At 41.1% G+C, this 22769-nt stretch overlaps 1 protein-coding gene across 2 annotated transcripts in view; it reads left to right on the top strand.

Annotated features, from left to right (window-relative positions):
• Nucleotides 1–22769, top strand: part of SLC1A7 (solute carrier family 1 member 7) — a 51792-nt gene that overhangs the window by 13631 nt on the left and 15392 nt on the right. For both annotated transcript variants that reach the window (XM_032118137.1, XM_032118136.1), the window contains exons 3-7: nucleotides 3478–3693; nucleotides 14923–14965; nucleotides 15732–15951; nucleotides 19064–19163; nucleotides 20445–20678. In XM_032118137.1, coding sequence (XP_031974028.1) covers nucleotides 3478–3693; nucleotides 14923–14965; nucleotides 15732–15951; nucleotides 19064–19163; nucleotides 20445–20678 — 813 coding nt within the window. The remainder of the gene's footprint in view (nucleotides 1–3477; nucleotides 3694–14922; nucleotides 14966–15731; nucleotides 15952–19063; nucleotides 19164–20444; nucleotides 20679–22769) is intronic.

The following is a 22769-nucleotide window of genomic DNA, read 5'->3' as shown; positions in this document are numbered from 1 at the left end:
GATGCACAGTAGTTATTTAGAAAAGCTGCAGATTGTATTTTATTGTCTTAATCCTGTTTTATCCATTTGGCAATCATTAAAACATGTTATGGAAACTACACATGAATCATATGTGTGGGAGCTACTTAGCTGCACAGTATCTCAAATGATTTTAATCTATGAATCAAACATCTGCCCTCTTATTTCAAGGCCAACCAGATTCTGAGGTTTGACAAGAATTAAAGGTACACTGTTTTCCATTCCAGTGTGTTTCATGAGAGTCTAGTAGTGGAAGCCATGGGAATAGCTTTGTTCTGGCTTAGAAGAATCTTGGGAAACTCTTAAGGAAGTTTTTATGTAGCCAAGAATGTCTGATGAAAATTAGACTTAAAGGGAAGCCCTGAGCATAACACAGTGATCTTAGTTTAAATTAGCTGGAAGCTTATTCCTCCTGGCCTTCCTGCTCCCTAGGAAGTAAGAAGAGTACTTTTTCTTGTCATCCTTTGGCTACATTGTGTGAATGTTAGAACTCTAGAGATCAACAGTAAAAAGCTCCTGTGATGTATTGTGTATTACTTGCTTTGTACAATAACTGTGATAACCAATATGTCTATTAATCTTTGTGTCTTTTGTCCTGTTCCTTCTGACATCAAACATATGCAGTGAAACAAAAAATAGTGAATGAGTGATTACTGTCTCGTTCTAGTTGCAGGCATTTCTTTCTGAAATGATTCTGAGCTATTGCCTAAAATGACTTGACCAATGAAACTCCACAGTCTTTGGAGAACTGGTTCCAGTGGTCCCTTCCTAAAACTGAGCACTGCAGGCCATGGAGAATATAGGGCTTTATCAGAGCCCAGACCTCTGTTCATGCTTCTGTCACATCACAGTTACCCCACTGCACCTTCATAATTAATTACTTTTGAGGACTTTCTTATCACAGCATGAACTGAGCATGACTTTATCTGGTGACAGGATAATCTCATTACAGATGATGATCTTTAGTTAATGAATATCCCCAAGACATAGAAATCTCATTATTAGCCCCCTCAGGATTTGTCACCTATGAGCCAAGGTGAGATTAGATTCCAGGTGAACAACATCCTCCCAAATCCTAAGGCCCTGCATCTTGAGGCTGAGGTAACAACCCTAAAGTCACCTGAACCACTGGACATATTTAATTAGGATTTTTCTCCCTAAGTACTTCGGGAAATACTTCTCAGGTGAGTGATCAAGACAAGTCCTCATCCCTCTGTTGTTCTGTAGAACAAACACGGCACAGAGGCATCAAGGACAACAGGAACGGTGTGGCTTCACCACGCTGACAGTGGCTCCAGGGCAGTACCAGGGAGGGAAGGGAAGTGAACTCTCTGTCTCCTTGGTAGTGCCTTATCCATCTCCTTTGCAGTGCCCTCTCCAAGGAATTGCTCTGCCTACAGGTTACAGCTCTGCTGCTCCACAGTCAGGCCTTCACACCACTGGTATCATTGCCGTGCATATATAAAAAACCCTGAAAATTGTTACCATGAAAAACGTCCAGCTAGTTAAAAATCAACCTGATTTTAATTTTTCTTTCTTTTTTTTCTTCCCCCTTGGGAATGTGGGGGTGGAACAGTGCTGTAGTCTAGTACAATACAGGTATCCACTCTCTGCAGCAATGAGCTGTCAAACTGGCTCAGTGCCCTGTGGAACCTCAGCCTGAGAGAAGAGTTCAGTCCTAGAAATCTAATAGCAACATAGGGGTTTTTTAACAGAAAACTGTCACATTAATTTGAGATAAAAGTATTTATCTTAACTGTTTTATAAAAAATATGTTTTAGAATATCTACTCTTCTGCATGGACTCATCCAAGGGAAATGTCAAGAAACAAAGTAGCATTCCTGCTACTGTATTTTCAATATGCAGTGCTGTGTTTGTACACAGTGCTTTGCAGACACACAGAAAGGTGGGATTTTTATCAAATCCAATGATAAATAAGAGCAAAGAACAATGGTTATATGAGTGAGTTACTCAGATGCTCATTTTCTAAATTATCCAAACTCCAGTACAGTCTTGCTCCTATAGTGTTAACAAAACCCTGCTAGATGAGAGATTGGCAATGCAGAAAAGCAATACATTTTCTTAATTAATCTAGTGGATAGCAGGAACCTGAACACTAAATCCACCCATTTGATTTCATTAAATCTACTATAAAGGTTAAGCTGCACTTTAGCATTGGCTCTAGACAACCTCTCTCAGCAGAGTGAGGTTAAGGATATCTCTTTCAAGGAGGTGCAGCTTCGAAAATGTTTATGAGAACAGGCCTGATAAACAGGTCTGTTTTGATGAGAAAGCTGGACACACCAAATAGTAAATGTGGTATTTTAACAGGTACTTTTCCTGAGATGCATGCTTTGGAGAGTTCACAGAGAATTATCCAAAGTTAAATCTCAGTTTAAAGTCCTGAACAACACTGCTGTCAGAGGAAAGCCAAATATCAGACTCGGGTTGCTTGGAAACTGCATCAGGGTCTATGTCAGAGCAGCCTGAAGCAACTTCAGGAGCCAAAGAGTGCCCTGTCTTATTGGGCTGTAAAAGAGGGTCAGTGGGAGCTAGATCTCATGGTAGAGAGTTGTATGGCTTGGCACTGGGAAACTGTACAAGCAAGAGGATGGACACTGCTCATGCTCTGGCAGTGCTGGACAGGGAGCTGAAGAGGAAAGATCCTGATGGGTCCCTTCCAACTCAGCATATTCTATGATTGTATTACTCCATTATTCTCTGATTCTATGAAAAGGCTGAAGTGATCACAGCATGTTCTTTGCTCCCAACTGGGCAGCCACACTTCCCATGGAGGTGTTTCCTCTGCATCACATCCACTGTTTTCACTGAGACTGGAAGCACACTGAATTACAGTCTGCTCCCAATGTGCCCCCTGGTAAAGCAAAAATAAATTGTGCTTTAAATTGATTTAGAAAAGAAAAAAAGGTACTCTTTTAGGTAAAGAAAGGAATATATGACAAAATTGCCCCTTAATGTTTTTAATTTCAAAATTGTGTCCCTATTTCACATGAGAAGGGGTGAGGGGGTTGATTAGATTTTCTTCAGAGGCCCATTCAAACCTGAATTATTCTACTATTCTGTAAATTATGTGTAGAGTTTCATACACAGAGTTTTAATAACTATTGCCACTGCTCCTGTGAACTGAGCCATCACATGTGTAACTTGTGTTAAACTGTCACTGGAATTTCAGGGAAGACTCAGTAGGATTCAGTCCCCACATGTGCAGCCTGAGCTTGCAAGTTCCTTCCAGTAACCAGGATTTGACCTGGCAATTGGAAAACACCTCTTCAGACACAGAGACTATAGCTTTAGTGTTACTGGCAAGCTTATAAAAACACTGACATGTAGAACGAGCTGTAAGAGAAGCAGGCAGACTGGAGTAATTCAGAAATTAGGCCTACAGCTGCCTTAACATAATGCAAAAGATAAAATTTGTGTTGTGTTTTCTTCCCCCAGCTTGATGTCTGGGCTTGCAGCCCTGGATGCCAAGACTTCCAGTCGCTTGGGAATCATAACTGTCACTTACTACCTGTGGACAACGTTTGTAGCTGTGATTGTGGGAATAATTATGGTCTCCATTATCCACCCTGGTGGAGCAGCACAGAAGGAGAGCACTGAGGAGGGTGGAAAGCCCATCATGAGCTCTGCAGATGCACTGCTGGACTTAATCCGGTAATGACATTCATTCTTTCTGCTTTCTGAATGCAGCATTTTGTACAGAACTGTGTGAGGAACTGTGGCCTGAGCCTAAGTTCTGAATCTAAGGATATATGTTGTGTTTAAATTGAGAAAAAAGTAAATTTCAGAAGATGATTTTCAAGTTATCGGATGTTTATACTGACAGTTTCTAGTAAAATTTAAATGAATGGCCACCAACTAACAACAATGGAGCAGGTCTTTTATATCCCACAGAATTCCATGTAGCCTGTGGACCTCACCATCAAATCCATTATTAAGGTCAAAGGAGTATTAAAATGTGATGTTAATTTAAATAAGGGTATATGGTTGCAATAGGCAAAACCTTAAATAAAGGGATGAAATACACATTCTTCAGAAAATAATTCTTAAAAGTGCTGTTAGTACTGTTCATACCAATTTGCAGATAAAGGACATGGTTAGAAAGACCAATATTGTGTATTTTTTATTCTGCTTTATGGCTTTTCCTTATTTGTTTTACTTTGTTTGGCAAAAGACACAGCTGTTCTTTTAGAGCAGCATTAGGGCACTGCTGGAATTTGATAGCCTTGCCTGAAATCCCTCTCTGTCCCAGCATTTCAGGTGCTAGTGGGATTAGTTTCTTGACTGAACTTATTCTGTGCCTCGGATTTAATTTGCTCAAGCAGAAAGACCAAGTTTTGCCTTTGTTTGGTAGTTCCTCAAGTTGCTGATCTCGTACTACACCAGGCAAGGGCTTTCAGGCCAAATGTGTATCTGTACCACAAAGAATTCTCTTTGGAGTTCAACTTACTGAAATCAAAAACATTGCACAGTTTGTCTTTCAAAAACCCAAATTCCTGACCCTGACAGCATGTCAGCACACAAAGTACTTCAATTAGACTTATTTGGACTTGAAATCAGAAGGAACTGGGAGGAGAAGCTTACAAAAAATCTTTTTTTTCTCCTCCACGTTGTGTTTAGCCAGGTCACTTGTATTTCATCAATGTGTTTGTGAGAATGGGCCAAATTATTTTAGTCATGGAGCAGCAGCAGAGAACACTCTCTTTTGTAGCTTTTCACAAAACCACTGTCTTCATGTGCATTGGGAAGATACTCATCTGTATCTCCCCAGTGACTTTGCCATGATGTATGGATGTGCAGTGGAATTCCCATATCCATTTGTGACATCAGGTCAAGTCACATTATTCTGTTCCTGCTGCACAAAGGACTGTAATTCCTACACCAAGAGTGAATTACAGGAGCTTTGAATCCCTCAGTATGACAGAGTAAGAAGTAAAGAGAATAAGAAGTAAAAGAGAATCTAAGAAAAATATGACCTTAATGATTGTCTTCATAGTGGCAGGGTTTGGAAACCATTTCTAGCATGCTGAGCTGCTTCTAAGGCCTCAGTCTTAGACAAGTAAAGGCACAGTGGGACATGGGATGCAGTGTTACACCCAAACTGACCTTACAGCTCTGTCTGGGAAGGGTCTCCCTCACTACAGGTTCCCATCCCTTTTCTTACAGAAGCCTAGGTGCCTTTAGAGGCTCGGAGTAAGCTTGTCATGGAGATGAGTCAGATGGAAAGTAAATTGGGGTTTAAAATCGAAATTCAGTTCTGTACTATTGTGTTTGCATAAAATGACAGAATGTGTGACTGGAACCCAAGATCTGAGTTACAATCTCATCTCTTCACCTCTGTCTGGCTACTCCCTGTACACCAGGGGTGTCATGGTGAGGTTTGGGAACACTTTATTCCACTAAGCCTCACTGCAGGTAAAAAAACATGTCCTGAACTAAACATCTGCAAGTATCTTCTATAATTTCACTTTCCACAAATATTTACCAGAGCAAGTCATAATAGCTTGTGTGCACATTTCAGGTATTCAAGTTTCCAAACAGCCATGTGCTTCTAGTCTGAAAAACCTTACATTCTTCACTGGTTTGGGCAGGTGTCAACAATGACAAGATCAACAAGCCCCTGTCATTGCCAAAGGTTAAAAAGAGAGAATAAAGCTCAGTCTCCTTTTGCTGTGCTAAGCAGCATGCACAGCTGCAATCTTTCTACCCCAAGAGCACAAATGGATGGTTTTTATTCCTCTGCTACAGAAATAACTGCACTTACTAAATAAATAAATAAATAATAACAACAAAACTGTGGGGAATGGGCTTTCAGCCTAGGCAAACACTATGGGTGAAATTCTGGCTCTGCTGCAGTCAGTTGCAAGACTCTTAAATATCTGTGTGGAAGTCTGGATTAAATGTAATGATGTACCCGCTGGTTTGAGCTAGCAAAGCTGATCCTTTAGCTCAATGATAAATCACTTCCATTCACAGCTGGAGACCATCTTTTACGGCCCAGATTGGCTTATCTTCTCAATTCATTAATTTCCTCTCCATTTATCAATTGCATATGTGCCCAGAAGTTTACACAGGAAACATCTGGTATTCTGCAAATGAAGAATGCTAAATGTACAAGTGGAGAGATGATATATGTGACATTATTGTCAGGTTTATTTTGAAAGCATAAATTTTGGCATGGTGATACATGTATTCAGCCTCATTGATTCCAGATTTGAAGCCACTTTGAAATGATGAAAAACATTATTATTTCTTGTGATGTTATATATGACATTGTCAAGTGTAGAATCTTTGACAGGAAGGATGTTGCTAGGAATTGAATGTCTTGAATTTTTGTGTGAGGTTTTTGCTTTTAGAAGTGGTGTTAATTAGAAATTAAAGAACATACTGAATCAGCAAGAAATGAAACCAAAAACTTGCAGACCCTTGTGGTTATTCTAAACACTTGCAATGCTAATCAATAACTCCATTATTATTATTTTGCATTATTTCTTAGATGGTGTTTCCCCTGTATATTTGTCTGTTATGTAGAAAAAACCAACCAACCAACCAAAAAAACCCCAAACAGCAATGACTTGATGAGAAGATAATAGTGACACTGTGCGGCATAATTCTGAAATGGCTCTAAACCTCACATCAGCCAGGAAATCCATAATCTCATCAACATTCTGAATTTCATGCCTCAAAAATTGCATCCACAGTTCAAACCTTTTTTTTTTTTTTTTGCCACTCTAAACAGCAGTACTTGAAAGAATTAATTCCTTTCTAAAGAGAACCCCAGGAGATTGGGGACAAGAATGCTCTGCTGCCTGTGGAAGATGCCCATTTAACCAGGTGGTTCCTGTGCAGGAACCTCTCTTTGCATAACCTACCCCTCTCTATTGGATCTGAACTAAGGACAAGTTCAGGAGGCAGCTGTGAGTCTGAAGCTGTGCAGGAGATGCTGTTCTGAAGATGCTTCTCTCTTTAGCCACCACTTTATTGCTGCATTGAGAGAAATGTACAAAGATGCCCTCATTTTACTCAAGGTTTCTGCTGCAAGCACTGCAAGGCCTATGAAAGTATATTTTCTTCCATTTAAAGCTCTATATAATCCTCAGGCTAAGGATAATGTTGTCTTTAAGCACCTGGTGCTTTATGAGTTTTTATGGATTCATTCTCATGATGTGCAATACTTCTGTGAGGTAGGCAAGGATCATTTTTCTTTCTTACAGCTAGAGAACCAAAACACATGGAAAAGAAATTACCTCATTGGGGGTTGTTCAGAAAATTCTGTGGGGCCAGAAACATATTCCCAGCTCATACAAGACCTGGTAGGGTTCTTGTTCTAGGAAAGTGGCTTTGGAATACCTTAACAGCAAGAGCAATGAATCAATGAACACCTTCGCCGCCTTCTTCCTCTGGGAATTACTGAAATTAACTTAATACTTTGTCCCCAAAAATAAGACTGACATTTTAGTAGCCTGTTATGAGTTAAGAAATTAAGAAAGGCAAGATACCATTTTTTTTAAGTAATTCAAATTTTGAGTGCTTTATTCAAAAGGACAGAAGGGACATATTTACAGGAGTAGTGTTCAGTTTAAAATACTAGGTCTGTTTAATTTTGTAGCCTAAGCACCTGACTAGGAGAATAGAAAATGCCTATAATTTGGGGACAAACATTTGCAAAACTAGTTTTGTGAGCCAGGACCACACTTTTGACATTAGCAGTTAATATTTCCACTACATCTGTTACCTTTGATTTAGAAGGGGAAATTCTGCTGCGACTGAAATCATGCCACCTGCATTTGTCACCAAGGGAAATGAAATTTGGCTTATGAGATAAAACAAACAAGCAAACACCATAAACATTCACATGAGGAAACAAGTCCCAGCCAAACTGGGTTTCCCCTCCTGTTTTATATCAGCCTGACTGCAGATCTGGGCACCAGCAGGTGCAGGGTCCATATACATTGTTAGTTTTTCTCAGGCCTAGCAAGACAGCGTGGCATCATAAACTTACTCAGCTCAAAGCCCCAAATAAACCTATTCAGTGAATGCAGACAGGATCAAATTACACCTTGACCCATGACAAATAAATTTGTACATTTCTGAAGTTTACTGGAAGGAGAAATCAGAGCATTTTACCACTGACTATTCAGGATTGCATCCAATTTAATAGCAGGTACCCTGAAAACCAATTTGGCTTAACCAAGAGAGGCTTTATTTTTATACCATTAAGAGTTAGAAGAGGATATAAACACTGTAGAGGATTTATGTTTTCATGGGAATCCTGAGCACTCTTTAAAATCACTTCCTTTCCCTTTTTTCAAGCTAAGGTCTACATTCTATATTATTGAAATTGTGTTTCTTGAAAATAGGGCAGGAAAAAAACAGTAGCTATTGTAGTTTGGAAAAAGTCCAGGCTGTGCAGAATCAGAAATCACATCTTTAAAAGTTTACAACTGAAGCCTGAATTGTATGTAGACACAGTAAGATATTTAAGGGTGCACTAAATGATCCATTATGATGCACTAAACTATGAAAGAACTTTTAAAAATAACTATGCTGTACATTAATGTGTCTTTTGCCAAAAGCCACTGCATACTATGATGGAAATATTTATCTGTCCCCTATGGCAAAGTACCATTTTTACTCATTTCAGATTGCCAGTGTTCTTTTATTTCACAAAACCAACTTGGTACCAGAACTGTTCTGCACTGGGACCAGGTCTTCGCTTCTGGTTATTTTTTAAGAGTTCAATCTTCACAGGAGCCCTAACCTTAAGTATTTACAAAGGACTCTGAAGCCTCTAAATGTGTGGTCCCTATTTGGCACAAAAGGAATCCAACATGGAAAAAAGATAATTCTGTGATGAAAACCACCCCGAGAAGATGGACTACATAGCAAAATCTGCTCTCTGGTCAGGAGGCAGTCACAGAGGGGGAGGTGCACGGGGGCAGGAATTAAAACTGCACTAGGAAAGCTTCGAACTTGCAGGGGAATATGTTGTCCATCCTCCTGACAATTGGTCTGGACATCTTCTACAAATATACACTTTTTATGGAATAACTTGCCTTGCTGGAACCACAGTGGAAATACATTGGGCCTGTCATGTTACCTTTGATATAATTCAGCCTTTTCAAGATGCTTAAAGCTGTGATGTACTTACTTGTGCTTCCACTCTCAGAAAGCCATAGCCCTGTTAGGGCTGTGTCAGGACCTTTTCTTTCAGAGGAAGCAGGGTAAGAAAGTTCAGATCCCTTACCAGAACTGAAACACCATGCAGCCCTCAGGACAGATAAAAAGTCCACATTTGACAAAATGATTCCACAGTATGGGTTCTGCTCTGATCTTTGAAAAATGTTAAGCAAGACAAAATAACTTAGACCCGATTAGTGATTTTTGCATTCCCTAAGTACTTTTTATCCCAATAATGAGGATTTTAGGGCCTCATTAATTCTGCAAAAGCCTTCTTGGGTAGTTTTAGCAGGAGGTAGTATGATTGGTACTGAGTAATGAGATGAGGCACCGGAGGTGACTACTGATGTGCAAGATGGTTTCTCACGTGGCCCCTGCTATAGGTTGTTTGTTTGGTCTTCTTGGGTTAAGTTTTGCCTTTGCTTTCAGCTGTGCAAACCCTGCTGGAGCCCCCTGACACCAGCAGGAATATATTTCAAATGTATGGCTAAGGACAGGATTTGTTGCTCATATGTAACAGTAGTGAGGAGCCTACACAGCTGATGATTAATTCATGCAGAGGACATAAAAAGTGAACAGATTCTTGAGATTAAGGTAATGTCACTGAGAATTACCTCAGCCTATAGTAAATAGGAGCTACGGTGCTGTTCATTCTTGGAAAAACTTGGAAACTTTACAGTTCTCGTGTCAAGCTTTTCAGGCTCTGTTTTTGCTGTCTGTACCCTTGCCATATAGAGTGACAGGGTAAGGTCTCAAACACTTAAATATTAGAATCCTGTCAAATTCCCAGCCTTAAAACAATGTTCTTGCAAGCTCAGCTACACTAGCTCAAATTTGAGAGCAGAGTGTCCAAAGCTGCTTTATGCCTAGTGCAAATATAGGCCAATAAATATTATGAGGACACATATGTAGCAAAACCCCCAGTCTGGTGGCTTTAATTCCACAGCGTGGGAGACTGCAGCCAGACTGTCTGGTGTGGCAGGGATTAGGTGCTGATAACATCAAAGTCTGAGAGCAAAACCAGATTGGGGCTGCAGAGCACAGAGTGTGCCAGAGGGAAGGGGTGTTCTGAGTCAAGGAAACAACATCTGCTGTACCTGTGGCTGTCCTGCACTAGAGCCGCTGGCCTCATTTCTGACTGAGAGGATCTGCAAAAGCTGAATGGTTTGAGTTAATGATGCTGCAGTCAGGACTCAGGATGAGTATTTCAGATATTCAGTAGCCTTACTGAAACCAGAATCTGGCCTGTTATTTCTAACAGAAGTTATCCAGGAGATGTCAAACAAGCTGTCCCAGTAGCTGCAGGCTCATGTTCTCTGGACAGTTCAGTTAACAGCATCACAGCGACACAGTTTAACAGCACTGCTCTTTGTGTCACTACCGTGGTTCTCAGAGCCAACCACCTTCTGAAGAGACAAGAGGGCTCCCACATCCTGGGGGCAGAATGGCTTCCTAACACAATTCAGCTTCCTATAGCAGCTGAAATTAGGGGAGAAAAAACAATCAACTGTGTTAATTCATAGGTCAGTTGCTGGGAGACAATGGGGAAGGGAAGAGGACCTTCCACTTTTGGCAAGATGCTAATTTGTCCTGTGTCTAAGGGGAAGCTGCACCCTCACACCTGCTGCTCAGACCAGGTGCTGCCTGCACTTGATACAAATCTTTAGGATTTTCTCAAAATCCATGACTACCAAATTACAGAACACATGTTGCCGTAGTTGTCTTGTATTACATATACATACATGTTCCTAACTCATACATCTGAATCCTCTTATCCCATGCAGAATTAGGGAAGGGCTCCAAAATTTGCTTGTAGAATGCAGCAGCCTGTGCATCACAGCAGGCCATAGTCAAAGATGGTGATTAGTAGGTCACCTGTGTGTAGGTGCTGCTGTCACAGCAAATGCAGGCCAGGCCCGCTGTGCCAGCTGGGGCTCAGTAGCTCAGGTCTGTTAGAAAGTTCATCGAGCTGATATTGAAGTTTCGTGTACATTCACCATTTTAGCCTCAGCTGAATACTCCTGCTCTATCTGGCAGAGTTCCTGAGGCAGACGATGCTCTGGGAAAAGTTATTCCTCAGGGCAGGCAGTATTTAGCGTTAATTTTTTATGTAACAAAGAAAGCCTACGTCTCAATTTCTGTTTTACAACTATATCCTTGTCTCAGACATAAATTTATGTATGTTTTAAACCAGACTCAGTCACTGTTATGCAGTAGATTTATTTCCCTACTCTTCTGTGAAATTATTTCTGCTAGGAATGCTGAACTGCGCCATTGAGGTTAGAGACAATATTGCTTGTGCTAGAGAAATGAATCTCAGATCACGTTAAGTTTCCTGCACTATTATTTTGTGACCTGTGTCTTGCAAGCAATCTGAAAGCAATGCTGGAACTTGAGAAGTATTTTATCTGCTTGGCTCTCTTAACTGAACAAACACAACAGTATTTATAGGTGCTGACAGCAATGATGAGCTCAGTTTGAATCACTGCTTCGTAAGTGTTGGCAGTGTCTTTAATTCAGTGTACATCAGTGATAAACACAGGGCCTGTTCTGAGTAGAGATACAGCCTCGCTTTATGATCCTGGCACCAGGTCCATGTGGGTACATCTGGATCTCATCCACAGCTGCAGTAAAGCTCGTAGAGATCCACAGGGGGCAATCTGGGTGCTTGGAACAGAGGTGGGCAGAGATGGACAGGCTACAACACCCTGCCATTAATTTTGTTGTATATTTGGGCAAACGCACATGTCTGGATTTTGAGCCAGACTGAAGCTCCCTCTCCATAGCATTCCCCAGGGCTCAGGCTTGGTGGGCAGGAGGTCCAAAGGGGGCCTGCCCCAAGGCACCTGTGAGGATCCAGCCAGCCCTCCCCATCCCAGTTCCATACTAAAAAGTCAAATCCTCTCACTTCAGTCTCTTGTTCTGAACCACTCCCAGGAGATCCTTGCTTTATAAACATCCAGCTCATGGCTGGAAATATCAATGTGTAGCAGAACATACCCCTCAAGCAAGAAGTGCTTCTGAAAGAGGCCTGACAGAACCCAGAAACCCTCTCAGTCACCTCCCATCTCTAGCAGTTTGATTCTTTCTTCTCATTATTTGTTTTTAGTCCATTAAAGTTCTCATCCACCAATTGCTCTCTTAAACGTTTTTAATTAACAAAAGTTAATTTTGGCTAATACTGGATTTTCTCAATCCAAGTAAACCAGCTTAAAATAAAAAATAAGCCGACGCTCTGGCAAACACATTCAGGTCAGCCTTTCACCGGATAAATTGTGTAACTTTGGTAAGGCTAGTCTCAAAGACTGGATCACAGTGCATAATATATTAAAAAATATTGGGAGAATTCCAGCATCTAGTATTAAGTGGGTAGTTGTAATTCCTGCAGGATAAAGAATGATAAAGAAACAAAATGCTTTAATCCTCTACAAATTTGTCTAATATTTAATCTAGCTACTAACCATATGATATTTCCTTTCTCGAGCAGTCTTAATTGTTCTTAATTCTACTAATTAGGACTATGAGGGAGAAAGTGGAAATCATCAGCAATTTAAAAAGCTGTGTAAAGCCACAGCTCATACATGAGGTGCATATTCAGAGCTGTGCTGGAATCTCCATGTGGATCTGTGCTTTCAGAATATTTCCCATTCACACAGCAGGTCAGAGCACAACTGAGCACTCCTGTAGCACCTTTCAGCCCAGCATCTCAAATCACAAAACAAAGACAATTTAATATTAATGAAGCCTTGAACAACCTGGAAGCAGAATTACCTTATGAGGCATAATAAAGCAGTAACCATCTTTACTCTCCAGTGCTTCCCCCTCCTATAAACATCCTCTCCATCTTCCCAGGCCCAGCTCCATCCAGCTGTTCCTCAGTTAGTTCCCCATGTCAGCCAAGCCCCAGGGCTCAGGCAGAAAGTTGTGCCTGCACCTGATAGGGGAAGGATGCACAGCTGTCTCTTGTCTGTGTCTTGCTTTGGCTACACATTTGATATTTGAACCAGAGAATCAGCAGCTTTGTGGACAGTTTGCAGAGACAACCTGATGCCTTTATGAGACTTGCCTGCTCTCAAGCAGCAGGCCAACAAACCCCTCTCATGTTCAGTCTTCCATTTCAATCATTACACAGTACTACTATCATTTAATTAAAATTTTTCTCACACAGTTCTCTCTAAAAACTGTAATTAATTACCTCTTTGTAGCAATTGCTCTCTGTGCTTGATGCTACTGATGCAGAATCTACCTCATACTTTTAAGTGTGACCATCATGTCATATTATGATCACTTAAAATAGAAAAAAAATCGTGTTTTCTTAGCCAGTGCTGCACAGTGACTCCCTCAGCAGCAAGTATATGCTGCTGCAGAGAGGAAAGCAGCTCTGAACAATGTCTCTGTTCAGCATGCATTTAACTGTCCATGCACACAGAAATTCTCTTTCAAATGAGAATAGGCTTTTCACATGTATTTAAGTGTTAACCTGTCTTGGGGTTTAAGCAGGACTTTGAATTAAAAGTCATTTTGTTGGAGAATTCAGGAGTTTCTCTTTGCATAGATATATGTATATGAAAGGAGATAATTGGGTCATAGACTCTCACTGTCTTCTGCCCCAAGGTTCAGAAGCTTAGGGTTGAAAATAAATCACTCCTGAACATGATCCTATTAGAATCACCACACAAATCTTGATTCTCAAATGCTGCATAGAAATGTATGACTTCTTAGCTATTTTTTCCCAGTAATACTATGATTCCTCTTTGAAGCCTGTAGAGGGTGTGCTCTCCATTTCAAATTAGGATTGAATGTCTTTCTGCAAAGCAGTATCTAGCTCAAACTGAAGCTATAAATTAGCTCCAGGTATAATTGTGTGAAATGTTACAGACTGAGATACACAGCAAGTCATAAAAGGTGACAAAAAGAGTCCCTTTTGGAATTAAAAAATCTATTGGTTTCCCTGCAATCTCCGTGTTTGGTCATTGTCTTCCTCTGTAGCTCAGCTGTGAGCAAAGATGAAGCCATTGGCTTCATTCAGGTTCTTGTTCTGAAGCCTCAGAACTGTATCAAAATAAAATTTAGCACAGACCGTACAGCTCTAACCTCAACTCTTTTAATCAGGAATGAGATCCTCTTTTTGGAAAGCAAATTGTTCTTGACCAAACCACTGCAAAGTCTACATCACTTGCAATTTTAGTGATGAAAATATATCGGGGGTACTACAGTTTATGAATTAGCACAGGGTACTTAGAAGTCCCACAGTAGATTACAGCACCCAGGGGTCTCAGGAATACATCCCTGACTGTCTTGAACAGCTCATTATCTAAGTAGGGAAGACAAAATATGGAATAAAAGAACATTCATCTCCTCAGTCAACAGATGGGGAAGGGAATCCCAGCAATTATGTCGCCCCACTTACAACGTGGAGACTGTGGCAGAGCCAAAATCTGCAGCCAGAGCTCCTGGGTCTCACCTCAGGTGTTTGGAAGCAAGTCCCAAAACTTCAGTTCCAAGGAGCTGTCTCTCTGTTGAGCCGTGCTCAGCCAGGCACAGCTGTATGGCAGAGTGGGAGAGAGTGGCATCCTCTGCACCTGCCCACCCCCTGCTCTCCAGGAGGGCATAGAACCGATTTATCATGGGAGACCCAACACACAGCAAAAAGAAGTTGGTTTCAGTTCCATAGAAATTATTCTTCTATTTGTTCATTTTTAGGAACATGTTTCCAGCCAATCTTGTTGAGGCCACATTCAAGCAGGTAAGTGGCTATGTTCCTTTTACTGATGAAAGACATAAGCCAGCATTATGTGAAACATGTTTCTTTGTAAAACACAACCCAGATACAGACATGGCATATGACTTCAGATACTGTTAGTACCTTCAGCATTTAGGAATTAATGAGTCCCATTCCATTAGCCTCAGCAGCCATGGTATCTGAAGACAAAACAGAGATAAAGTGCTCTCTAGTGTGACTAGAGAATAGATATGCACTCCTGTGTCAGCTCCACATCCACCTGAGGAGAGTTGGAATATGTTTAAGAGCACCCTGCAACACCACACAAAGGAAGAACAGAATACTATTTTCAGTTAAAGCAACAAAATAATGTATTGGGGAAGAATCTAATTACTCATTTTGGAATTTGGCAAGAAAAGCTCACCTAAAAGTTCTGAGTGAGCAAGAGGCATGGCTGTATTTATTTCACCCGGGGGAATATTTCACGGGAACCTCACAAAGAGAAGGGCACTCAGAACCTCTAGGGAGTCATTCCTAATTATGTCTTACAGGAAAGTAGCTCTGTGAGGAGGCAAAGTGTTTGCTGCACCAAACTCTGGTTTTGTTATGCTTTTCAAAAAATTCAACTGTTTTTACAGATTTTAGCAGACAGGGACAGGAGTGTTCATTCTCTTTTTCATGCCTCTCCCTTCAACATGCAGCATTGTTGAAACAGAGCACTTAGGAGGTATCATTAAACTATTAATTCCTGCTGGGAGATTGTAATAAAAACTACTTCGTTTTCTTTCAGTATCGCACCAGGAGTATTCCCATCATTAAATCTAACAAAGCATCATCTGAAAGCACTACTCGTCGCATTATAATATATGGAGTCCAGGATGAGAATGGATCTAATGTCCAGAATTTTGCCTTGGATATCACTCCCCCTCCTGAAGTGATTTACAAATCAGAGCCAGGCACTAGTGATGGCATGAATGTACTTGGGATTGTGATATTCTCTGCTACAATGGGTAGGTTTGAGACATGTTTGGTTTGTAATAATCCAAGTGTCCATTTAAGAGAAAAGGATTGGGGTTGGGTTGCTTGGTTTCTTGATTCAGCTTTTTTAACTGCTTCTATCTAAACTTTGTGGGGGAAAAGGCAAGACTGTTACAGAGCTGTTCTCCCACCCTTTTGAAGATAAATTTTGAAAATCCTTGATGACTTTTTTTCCATGGAGTTGTGTTTTCTGTGCATTCACTTGCAATCTTTTTCATATTTTTTTTGTCAATTATTTTGAGCTTTATTTAGGAACCATTTTTTGCTGCCTGTTAGACACACTAACACAGTGTGCTCAGAGGAGGAAGGAATCACCACCAGATCAGATCCATGGCCCCTCTACAAGTATTCCAACCCATATTGGTTTATGAGCTTTAGATCTGTGGATCTTCCTTTTTTGATTGAAACTTCTCGATTTTATTTTTCTATCCTGCAATGAAGATAGTTATATACCACCTAGTAGCTTGTCCCAGTAAGAGCTTCTGTCTGGCTTATTTATTTAGTTTAATTTGCTGGAGGAACTCATTGGTGCCATGTGTGTTATACTGTGTTTGTGGATTTGTGGATTTGAAAGAAGAAATTTAAACAAACATTTCCTAGTTAATCATAAAGTTCTGATGATTTTTATAAGAAAATGCTGATCAAATTTTCCTTAATTTATTCTTGGAAGTTAATCTGGTCAGCAAAAGTAGTTCCATAAAACATCTTTGACTGTATTTATTATATTATGGTTCATACCAGCACAAGGGGTCAAGATTCAAACCTGGAATTAATGGATTTGTCTCTGTTTTATTAGTTTCTCCAGTGAGTGGCATTCCATGTACAACCTTGCTGGAAACTGGCTCTCTCCCAGTTTGTAGTATTTTACAGTCCATTTCCAAAGTAAAATGTGACTGCAAACACTATTCCAGTCAAAACGTACTGGATATGAATGAATTAATTACATGTACTTATTAGGACCAAGGGCAATTTTCTGCTTCTGAGAACAGAAGATTATTCATTGTCTTCCCAGAACTGAATGAATGACTTTTACCAAGCCCCTCAGAATTGCTGGCCTGGGGCTCAGGAGGTGGAAACTGAGAGCTGATTTCTTCCTGGCTGGTGTACAGAAAACAGTACCAGGACTGTCACCCACAGCGTGGCTGCTGGGTCACCTATGGCTGTATCAGCCACAAAAAAACCTGAGACACCGAACCCTAAATAACTGTGATCACCAGGGACTATTTCAGGCTTTTGTTTTGAACAAAGGATGCAGCCAAGCATTTATCACTGTCTTCAGCCTTCTGTACCACCCTGCCGCCCCCAAAATGGAAGCACTGAAACAGAAGACATATGGCCTCAAACCCTATGAAAGAAGAGCAGCCTTCCAAAGTTTTTATTTATTAAAATTGTAGAGACGTTGGTGCTTTGCAACAGTTTTGCTGAGCTTTATTTGCTCAAAGGTCTTTCTACATCAGAGAAAAACAGCAGTAGGGTGGGTATGAGTTATTACAGGTTCCTTAAGGCCCATCAACACCATAATGGCATAAAGGAACAATAATTAAATTTAGATTTGAGCTAATTGTCTTTCCATGAAGCAGGAGGCGAATTGCTTAGTATGCTCAGTCCAGAAATACATCCTGGGTGTCAACGACTGGACTTCTTTGCCAGGCATGCATTAGAATGGGCAATATTGGACAGGCAGAGTGTAAAGCCTTCGTGCTGGCTCAGCTGGGAGTAGCTACACTGCCTCTCCTCACAGTGTGCAGGAGTTTCTGCTAGAGATGGTAACAGTGGCAAAGAACTTGAGACATTGGACCTTTTTTTCTTAGAGGAGCACAAATTATTTATTCATTACAAGGAAAATGTTTGCATCAAAACGGACCTTGGTACATCAGGGCTGCAGACTGGAGGCCCCAGTCCTGCCCACTCCCCTGTCTGTCCCCACCAACACACACATGCCTAGGTAGGACAGTGTTTTAAGGAGAAAGTTGCAGTTGTTCCTGCAAAATTAAAAAGAAGACATTTCATCTTTTTGGAATTATGCAGATTTAGAAGACAAGACTCTTGTGAAACAGCCACTGACCAGGCTAGAAGAGCTGAACTATAGTTAATGTCCTATTACCAAAGATGAGCAACATGCTTAATGAAAGTGCTGTCTTCTGACCTAGAAGTTATGGCTTAGATGAGTATTAACAGGCTCACAAACTGACATCTTGAGTGCACTGCTATTGTGAAATCCCTGGATAAGGCAGCTAAAAGCCTCCCTCCCTGCCTCAGCAGGGGATTGGCCCTGGAAGTGGTGCTGCCTGAGACGTGGCTCTGAGCTGTGGGCTCCAAGGGACAGAGCCCAGGCTCCTGCTAAAAGCAAGGACACTGCACATCCAGAGCAAGTGGCAGCATATATCCCACTGCCAGCCCCTGCTTCCCCAGACAGCTCCCCTCAAAGTCAAACTCCCTGGGTACAGCCGGTTTTTGAAGTGCTTCCTTGAGCAATTGACTCACTCACTTATAATCCTTTCAGGGAGGATAATTAGCTATAGGAAAATGTCATCTATTCATATGCATTAATGGAAACTAACACTGTCTGGTTAGGTGACACATCCCAGAGCTGTATTCATTTCCTTTCTGAGCAGTGGGGGCACATAAATGGGTTTTATTTGCTTTCTTCTTTACTGGTTAGTCTTTATGCAATTTGGCCTTTCTCCCCATGAAACTGCATTTCCTTACCTTCCCCAAAACTGCAAAGCTTGACTGATTATAAAGGTTAATTATTATCATGTAGACAGGAAGCTACTAAAAATATGACAGAGACTTCATTACTAACTCCCCATTACCAGAACAAACCTCAAAATCTGGCTTTGCCTTCCAAGTTCTCCTGGGTGTTGCCTGGTTGTAGGCAGAAACAGTTTCCTTCACTAGAAAATTATTCTCAGTTTGTCTTCCATGGATCACTCAGAGCAGGTAAATCCCTCCCAGGGCTCTATGACAGATGGTTAAGGACACAGGCTTGCTGCCAGGGGACTTTGAGTTATAGCAGGGAGGGAAAGCACTGGGGCTGTGTGTGAAGACCTGAGAAACTGAACCTGAATGCTTTGATTGCAGGCATAATGTTGGGAAGAATGGGGAACAGTGGCATCCCTTTGGTCAGCTTTTGCCAGTGTTTGAACGAATCTGTCATGAAGATAGTGGCAGTTGCTGTTTGGTAAGTAACTGTTTCAATAAGAAAATCAATATTTTTTTAAAAAGAGTAAGAACATTTCAACAGAAGAAAATGCACAGAAATCTCACAAATTTATTTCCAGGGAAATAAACGAGGGTGAACAACTCTTAGTTTTGCAGGGCCTCAGCATTTGAGGATGCACACACATCTGTCCCTGGTCTGTACTACCCTGTTGACAGGGACACCCTCTGTGTTGTTACTCCCAAATAACAGAACATGGTATAGCTGGGTGGGGTGTGCTGAATGCCTTAAGGGCACTACTAATCCCTGGGCATGCCAAGAGGGATTAGAGCCACCCATACCACACAAGGGAGAAGCATGATGGGATGCTCTAGCTGGTACTTCCATCTAGCACTGCTGCAGACCCAGCCAGACCTGCCAACACGTCTGCCCAGAGGAACAGCAGGTGGCTGCCAACAAGAACCATCAGCTCTGCACCTTCTCTCCACTTCAGAATGTCCCTCACTGTGGCTCAGCCTGACGTGGGGCAGGGAACCACTACCAGCCTCTCTTTCCAGCTACGTGGTCCAATCTGACTGAGCTGGGTCAGGGAATGATTGCTTGGTCAGATACCAAAGGAGGTCGTTTATTTCTGGAAAAATGAGGAAGTTGTGTAAAGTCTCTGGAGATGGCACAGCTGCAAGTGGAAGATGGTTGGATACCCCCAGATTTTCTAACTTTTTTTAAATCTAAAGCTTTTTGGCATCCATGGCTTTGTATGTAGCTGTGCACAGAAGCACAACTGTTTTGATAAAGCACCTGTCCAGAGTGGATTCAGAAACTAACAATTCTTCTGCCTATTTATCTGCCCCAAATCAAACCCCCAGGCAGTCCAAGAGCACGTCTAATGTATGTTGGTGTTTCTCCTCTGTCTTCCAAAGGCAATATAAACGTTTACTTAAGAGCTTCCAATGAAAATCCATGAACAGTTACATGAGCACAAACACATGAGAGGAGTTTAAGATTTATTCCCCTTTTTCCCAGTAATTTACCTGCCTGAAGCTAAAACATCAGAGCTGCCTTCAGAACCAAAACATTTTAAAGTCATTCTTTGCCAGCACCATAACCTCAGCCATGCTGAGGGGGACCCTGCAGAAAAAACTGTTCAGCCCAGTGCTCTGGGCACCCTCCTCTCGTGTGGAAACAGAACAGCCAAACACAGACAGTGCTGTTACTGCACTGCCTCTGGAAGGATCTGCCAGTTCTTACTGTGTGATGGGAGGGAGCTGTCTCCTAATAATGACTGTCTTTCTTTTTGCTCAGGTATTTTCCATTTGGAATTGTGTTCCTAATAGCTGGCAAAATCCTAGAAATGGATGACCCCTCGGCCATTGGGAAGAAGCTGGGTTTCTACGCCATTACGGTGGTGTGCGGCCTGGTGGTGCACGGGCTGTTTATTCTGCCAATGATGTACTTCTTCATCACCAAGAAGAATCCCATTGTCTTCATCAGAGGGATCCTTCAAGCCTTGCTCATTGCTCTGGCCACATCCTCCAGGTATTACAGAGTTTCTAGACAGATCCAATAAAATATTTGCTAGATCCTTACTACAGCTACCTCTTGGGAAGATCACACTATTGCTGTAGTGGAACAGATATTTCTGTATCTGAACAATGGTCTCTGTCCAATTCACTGGTATAAATTTAAAAAATGTGTGTCTCAACATTTGGAAGTTATGTGGGAGTCATTGGACAATGATTTTGTCACATTGTTTTCCCTTGGTTTAAAAAATATTGGACAAACCATTTTTTTTTGTAGAGGACTAGAAAGGAAATAAGTTCTTTTTCCATATAAAAAATATTGTGTTTCTACAAAGTTAATGTATATGAGGGACATGCAGTTTGTCCAGACTTCATTTTTGGTGTTAGTGGGGAACCTCTTATTTCAGTCATGTGGAAACATTTTATCCTTTCTACTCATCTTAGTCTTTGTTTCTTGGTACATTAAGAAAAGACTGTGGTTGCAAGCTATTGTCCAGCATTGGGAAAGTATTTAACTCTTCTGCTCAAGGAATAATATTTTTTGCACCCTTTTTAGGGAAGATGTACAATGAGTTTTAACCATAGCTGAACAAAGGTACGGTGAAAATGGGAACCAGCTTGTGAACTGGCTAGGAAAATGACTCCCAACATGGATAAAATGGTGCATGAGTTGTGCTTGAAAGGGCTGGAATTGCCTTGTGTGGAGCAAAGACAAGAATGACAATTAAAATCACATTTCTGTGTAGCCAATATGACAACACAGCTTCATGGCATCTGTGGCTGAAGGAATGTAGAGGAGTAAAAGAAAGGGGAGGAGGGAATTATTATTTCAGTACAGAAGGTATTGCATTTCCACTGTTACATTTTACAAGGTGTTTTCATGTATAATAGTTTGCTCCAAAATGACCTATAAAGAGCAGCATACTGAGAAATACAAAGTCAAGAAAAATTACATGGTGGGTGGTGTTTAAACTCTAATTATGCTTCAATAATTAAGGAAAGCTTTTTCATTAGAACATAAAAAGTTTGTAGCTTGAGATGTCAGCACATCCCCACATTCAAGTAAGATGAGAATTTTGCACTCAAAGATGTCAGTGTTGGAAAGGCTCATCAGGCTCACATTTGACACACTTGACTATCTGCCCTGCTTCTCTAGGAATTCTCTTTCTGAAGAATTTTATTGCTGACACAGTTTTTTAATCTGTGCCGTTCCATTCATTCCCTCTTTTTTTCTAGAAAGAGATAACTTTTACTAAAAATCCAATCTGAATATTTCTCTTTTTAGGAAAAAAAAAAAATTTTGGTCCTTGTTTTATCTTTAGCATCTATAGAACTTTCATCAGGGAAGGTTTCATAAAGACTTAAAAGACCAGCACATATTTCACCATTTCAAAACATACTACTTTTCCTAATTTTTCATATTTTCTTCAGCATTGCATTTTGAGTTTATCACCAATTTAAGAGTCCTTTACTGATCTGGAAACTGATGAGAGAGAGGTGTCTGTCTCTGCTGAGCCTCTTCAAGGGAAACCAATCCTTACTTGAGGTTTTCTTCAGCCCCATTTCCTTACCCCAAGCTGATGTGGGAGTGCCTGCCAACAGTGGGGAATACACACGGAATTCAGCTTTCTCTTAAGCCTGTGCTGACTTTGACTCTCCTGGGCTCTGACTCCCAGTTAAGAGCCTGCCTCTGGGGATATCAAGTGCTTTGAGACAGAACTTTCTCCCTTCAGCTGTGCAAGGAATAATTATTTATAGGCCCAGAGAGGGTGTAGTTTGGGAACAGAGCTCTGGCACCAGCTGGCAGCTCAGTCTGTCACCAGAACCACCAGCAGGACTTGCTACCAGATTTAGTATCTTTATTGAGAGACGCTAAAGTACCACCAAATTTAAGGTGAGTCTGGAGGAAAGGCTCTGAACATACAGATTTGGGCCTTGGACATTTTTGGATTTAGTTGTTTGTCCCTCCCTAAGAGTATGTATATTTTGCAAATCCAACACAGGCCCAACATGGTTTCCAATGTTTTTCTGCTCAAATAGCAGTGTCTTGTCTAGAAATAGCTGAACTTTTCACCTTCGTTACACTGAAAGGAATGGATACTGCACA

Source organism: Corvus moneduloides, chromosome 9, assembly GCF_009650955.1.
Source record: "Corvus moneduloides isolate bCorMon1 chromosome 9, bCorMon1.pri, whole genome shotgun sequence".
Lineage (NCBI taxonomy): Eukaryota > Metazoa > Chordata > Aves > Passeriformes > Corvidae > Corvus > Corvus moneduloides.
The sequence above is the reverse complement of the archived record's forward strand: the minus strand, read 5'-3'. Positions and strand labels throughout refer to the sequence as shown.